Below are 6,000 nucleotides of genomic sequence, written 5' to 3'. Positions count from 1 at the left end.
ATGATTCACGAGTCAGTAAAGTGATTCTCGAGTATTGAACGATTCGTTCATGATTCGCGCATCACTAGTCCTGAGTGATTTGCTTACACTACGATTCAGCACAGGAGGGAGGGGGTTAGTGAGTCCTGAGTGATTTGCTTCCCCTACGATTCAGCGCAGGAAGGGAGGGGGTGAGTAGCTCAAATGTGCTGTTAGCATGTTAGCAGAGCGATACTACTGTGAACCGAGGAGCTATTGTCTTGATGTGAGCTTCTACTCAGGGTTTTTTCTTCCAGTTCAGAGCAGAAATGTTTTTGTTAAGATACTGGATGTTGTGTTTTTCTTCACAATTTGATTTATAAGCTAGATATATTTCTACTAATGAAATTAGTTTGCTAACAGCAACAGGGATGAGTCAGTGAGTCAGTTGCGCTTGTGAATCATGATTCACGAGTCAGTAAAGTGATTCTCGAGTATTGAACGATTCGTTCATGATTCGCGCATCACTACTTGGACTATTCCGTAGCACCCACCCGAGTAGTCGTCCTCGTCCTTGCACTGCACGTCGAACTCAGGTAAGAATGTATTTATTTATCCATTATTTGAATGCTGAATTTGGAAAAACAGTCAAGCTTGCTTGATATTTACAGTCTATTAAAATGTCTATTATAAGTCTATATAAAATGTGGGAAAAATTTCTCAATCCGGTTGTTCAGGCTGACGTCACTGGCCGTGTCTGGGCCTAAACTCCGCTGCAGGTCCATATATCAAACGATCACTGTGGCATTACTGAGAGTTGAAAAACTGTCTAAAGTCTTTCATCTTTAATAAAATGATCAGTGTGCTGCTCTACCAGGTGTAACAATTGAGTTTAACATCCAGGCATCCATGAGAATGGAATTTATGACATTTAACGGCGTTAGAAGTTAGCAGGAAGTTAGCTCGCTAGCTTCTATCTAAATACAATATAGCATGTCCTGACTGCGGGGTTTTGGAAAAAAATTCAAACGTACAGCTCTGCTATAACTTCCAACATAAATGAAGACAGAAAACTAAACAGCAGTGACGTTTGTAGGGTTACTGAAGTTTGGCTAGCTGGTATATAATGATGTGCTACGTGACCGCTAGCGACACAGCTATGTTAGCATAACATAAACAAGCTAACTTTTTTCCACTCGATAAAAGTTAACGTGAGTGTTCTCGGTGGTCAGGAACAAATGTAATCGCATGGCAGGATGCTGTAAAAGGACTAAACTTCAGCCAGGAGAACAAGTGAGATAATCCATCCACAATACGAGGTTAGTCATTCATATACTGCTGCATGGGCTGTGCTGTAGTTACATCGTAAGGTTTTAAAGACTGAGCTTAAATAAATGATTAGCAGTGATAAAAGTCTAGGGAGGTCAACAGTGATCACTGACTGTTTTAGGAGCTTTTTCAGATTAAATAGAAGAGAATACAAAACATTAAACATGTTAACAACACAAAAGCCATATTAAACGCAGACTACTTTAGTGATGCGCGAATCATGAACGAATCGTTCAATACTCGAGAATCACTTTACTGACTCGTGAATCATGATTCACAAGCGCAACTGACTCACTGACTCATCCCTGTTGCTGTTAGCAAACTAATTTCATTAGTAGAAATATATCTAGCTTATAAATCAAATTGTGAAGAAAAACACAACATCCAGTATCTTAACAAAAACATTTCTGCTCTGAACTGGAAGAAAAAACCCTGAGTAGAAGCTCACATCAAGACAATAGCTCCTCGGTTCACAGTAGTATCGCTCTGCTAACATGCTAACAGCACATTTGAGCTACTCACCCCCTCCCTTCCTGCGCTGAATCGTAGGGGAAGCAAATCACTCAGGACTCACTAACCCCCTCCCTCCTGTGCTGAATCGTAGTGTAAGCAAATCACTCAGGACTCACTAACCCCCTCCCTCCTGTGCTGAATCATAAAGCGCGCGAATCACTCATGACTCGCTCACCCCCTCCCTCCTGTGCTGAATCATAAAGCGCGCGAATCACTCATGACTCGCTCACCCCCTCCCTCCTGTGCTGAATCATAGAGCGAGCGAATCACTCATGACTCGCTAACCCTCTCCCTCCTGTGCTGAATCATAGAGCGAACGAATCACTCACTCACTCACTCACTCACCCCCTCCCTCCTGGCTCGCAGCTACTTCTTCTTCTTCTTGGTTGGCAATCAATGTTAAGGCGCACTACCGCCCCCTGGCTCACAGCTCAGTGGACATTTAGATGAGAAAATATATATTTGACACATGTAAGGAAAATACTAATAAAATAAAAATAAACAAAATAAATGTTCCCTTTAGAAATTCTTTTGCTCTTTTTTGCTATATAAAATAGTTGTTTTCTTTAAGAATCACTCATCTTAGCAGTAGGATTTACATTAAAAGAGAAACAAATTAAGTTTGAGTGAAAATGTACATTTTTTGCACTCTGGTCAACTGACTCAGTGACTCAAATGACTCAAAAAACCTGATTCACTTTGGTGAGTGACTCATTAAAACTCGATTCAGTAAAAAGAATCAAATTTACCATCACTAGACTACTTTAGGCCCGGAAGTAGGATTCGTCACGTCATCACTGAACAATCGGATAGAAAATATAATATTGTAATTTGGTTCCCAAGCATAAATAACATATTTAAAGCTATCTTGGACAGAAGGAAAAGGGTATGTATTTCTTAGAAAACGCGAAATCTGCACAAAGATAACATTTTCATGTCATAATATTCTTTCTGTTATAAAGCTATATTAGCAAAGGTGCTGTAAAGTTGTTAGCAGTGTGTCAGCTTGGTGACCTGCCACAGAGTACCTTTGTGAAGTCATTCGCTATGCTCCAGACCGGATGGGTGGTGCAGGACGCCCGATATCCAGCCCCGTCACGGAGTAAACTAAAAACAGTGAATAATAGATTTAACATAAATGTTTTTAGAAAATAAACTGCTTAATTGATGCAAAGATGTCTATTGTCATTTTTTAAAATTCGATAAAGCCTGATGCTTAATATTATAGGGATATTTTTACGGACATGTTAAATTGTAACATAATGTTTAACAGATAATGGTTTCCTTCCTTTTTTTTTTTTTTTTTTTTTTTCTTTCTAAGATCATACACAATTGGCCGTTTATCAATGCCCAAGTACGCGAGTACGTACTCGCTGAGAACGCGAGCACGGACTCGTGGGCCGTTTCTCAATTCTCAAGTACGAGCACGGACTCGTGATTTGTACAGTCGGAACACCAGCGTACGTGATGATGTCACAGGTCCGGAGTTTTTACTGCCGTCCCCTCTTAATGTAACTGTGAGTAACATGTTATGAAGCTTAACTTTAATCACAGCCAAACCGGTTTACTCAGGAACAAATAACACACTGAAATAAACCAAACATTAACATTTAGAAGTGATCTAAGTGACTTATATATCATTTTAACCGCACTAGTGAAACCTCTAATAATAAAAATAGTGTACATGTACATACGTGTACATACCTTAATAAAAACAAGCAGGTGAGATGTTAGAACGCTTTTATTTCTATTCTAGTGGACACTCAATACTATAGACAGCTGCTGGAGTTTCTTTAACCTGAGTAGTGAGAAGTCCGCGAGCGGGGGGGGGGGTGTGTGAAAACGATGTGCCGGGAGTCCGCTGTTGAGTTTTGGACGAAATGCATTCTGGGATATATATAGCTGTCCCCAAGTCCACACCGATGCATGCTCGATAAAACGGGCGGATCGAGAACACATCCGGGACTTTTTCGCGTTCTCGGCTTGATGCGTACTTCGAATTGGAACAGTACTTGGTCTCCGACTGATGACGTATCACGAGTACACGAGAACGCAAGTACGCATATTGATAAACGCCCAATTGTCTTTTTCACAGGCTGTAGGAGCCATTTTTGGGTTAATACCTTATGTTGCCGCTAGAGGTCGCCTTTTTCTGTTTTCGTATGGTTGGTTCATGTAAAGGTATTTAAGGTAGACGCAGGCAGTGGCCGTCAGGTGTGTTGTTAATCGTAAGAAGGCAAACAGTTTGTGATCGCTGCGCTGTTATGTTAAAATGATGTTGGAATAAAGACCCAAAAGGACAAGATAAGTACTGCTGGAGTCACTGGACTGTTTAATTAATTCATGCATAGCAGTGACATCGTGTCACCCACGTTAAGAAACACCTCAGTGGCTTCAAGCGTAGGCTTAGCCTCTACAACAGGTATTGATGGTAATTTGCAGTGGTTTAGTATTGATTGAAATACCTGTGAAGTCCTGTTGATTTTTAATGATTCAATGTTATCCAAGGGTGCAACCGTGGTGGAAAATCAGAATTCAATATTGATCCAATATCAGACTCTAACACTGTTTCAATATTGCTCAGCAAACTGGATGACAGCGAGTACGAGAGGATCCCAGAGTCAGGCCTTAGGAGCAGTTAGGAGATCAGGGGTCAGTTAAAGGTTATCAATATTTGATGTGTGTAGGTAAGCAATGGTGTGTGTCTGCATGTACTTAAGTGTTTTGATTGTTGATCAAATATGGCATCTTTGTGCTGTGCTGCAAGTTAAAACCCATTGTCCTCATGAGCACAGCAAAAGTTGATTGAAATAACTGGACACAATGGTTTTCAGTGGGAGATACATTCATTACTCATCTGTGACACTGGATAATTCACTTGGAAGAGTGATAAAACAATTTTCCATGGAAACATCCAGAGGAACTAAACTTTGTGGTAATGTTAAAGTTAAAACGCAGAGTTGACAAGACATGTTTTGAAAAGCACCACCTAGAGGCAGTGGGAGGAGAGGGGATGGTTTGGGCATCTCTGGATGGATCCAGATGTGGGAGGAAAGAAAGTGGAGGCCCAAAAATGGAGGCATCACACATGAAAAGTTTGAGTTCGTAAACACGTCTTTGGTATTTCTTTTCATGGAAGTTAGTCCATCTTTCTCTCAGCCTTTTTCCCCTTTTGCCTTTCTGCAGCAGTTACCGGTGATGACATGAAACACGATTGTGTGTTGTCGCTCCCGTCACACCTACATCAATCCATTCGTCACCTTTGTGGACTAGCGCAGGTGGAAGTGCAACCTGTGTTACCAGGTCAATGATGGTACAAGTCCAGTCAAGCTGTTTGTTTATTTTCCCTGCAGTCTCTTAACTGCTGGATCGTGTTTTGCAGCCTTAATGTTTTATGCCTTTTTAAAATTCTTGTTCAGTACCAGGTGAGTTCAAGTGGAACCCAGTCACAAGGTCATACGGTGAACCACACAAGAGGCCAGAGGTCCAGAATTCCACCGTGGAGTTCATCGCCTCCTCAGACTACATGGTAAACACGCCTCTTATTCATATTACATGTACTTTACTTCTCTGTCTACTAGAGGACAGTGTTGTGTTTGAAGTGGACAGGAAAAACAGAAGCCACATGCATAAGAAGTGGCATCTGCCAAGTTCATATGATGCACATGCATCAAGCAAAAATTGAATTGTAAGCAACAGTCTATGACTTGAAGAAATCTATTTTCTGCACTTTTCCAGTGTATAAAATAAAATAAAATAAAATAATTTAGTGTTTACACTCACTCTTTCAAATACAATGGGCCCTCGTTTATCACAGGAGTTACATTCTAAAAATAACCCGCCATAGGTGAAATCCGTGAAGTAGCCATCTTTATTTTCTACAATTATTATAGATGTTTTAAGGCTGTAAAACCCCTCACTACACACTTTATACATGTTTCTCAGACAGGCATGGATATTTTCACACTTTTCTCTCTTATTTAAACACTCCCCAAGTTCAAACCTTCGTAGAAAATTAAGTCCAGTATTATAGAATGAAGCCAAAGATCAAAGCCTGTTTTCAGGTCCAGAACATGGGAATAGAGCAGCTGAGTTGAGTAAAGTTTGACTTATCTGTTTTGTTTCGTTTAATGCGCCTTATAATCGGAAAAATACGGTAACTTCCACCTTCCTTTAGCAAGTCCAGAAGTCCAACTTTTT

The 6,000-nt window shown here is 40.5% G+C and overlaps 1 protein-coding gene across 4 annotated transcripts in view; it reads left to right on the top strand.

Moving 5' to 3' along the window:
- The first annotated feature begins 487 nt into the window (after positions 1-487).
- The window catches only part of LOC100702119 (deoxycytidylate deaminase), a 25,183-nt gene continuing 19,670 nt past the window's right edge, over positions 488-6,000 (top strand). Inside the window, exons 1-3 of one of the 4 annotated variants that reach the window (XM_019348969.2) lie at positions 488-554; positions 4,987-5,113; positions 5,220-5,329. In XM_019348969.2, the coding sequence (XP_019204514.1) occupies positions 5,108-5,113; positions 5,220-5,329 (116 nt within the window). In that variant the 5' untranslated portion in view covers positions 488-554; positions 4,987-5,107. Of the gene's footprint in view, positions 555-3,834; positions 3,857-4,019; positions 4,453-4,986; positions 5,114-5,219; positions 5,330-6,000 lie in introns of those variants that run through there. The other 3 variants (XM_019348970.2, XM_025900790.1, XM_025900789.1) reach the window with 3 other exon arrangements.

The sequence above is a fragment of the Oreochromis niloticus genome, linkage group LG19 (assembly GCF_001858045.2).
Source record: "Oreochromis niloticus isolate F11D_XX linkage group LG19, O_niloticus_UMD_NMBU, whole genome shotgun sequence".
Taxonomy (NCBI): Eukaryota; Metazoa; Chordata; class Actinopteri; order Cichliformes; family Cichlidae; genus Oreochromis; species Oreochromis niloticus.
This window is presented reverse-complemented; position numbering and strand designations above follow the sequence as displayed.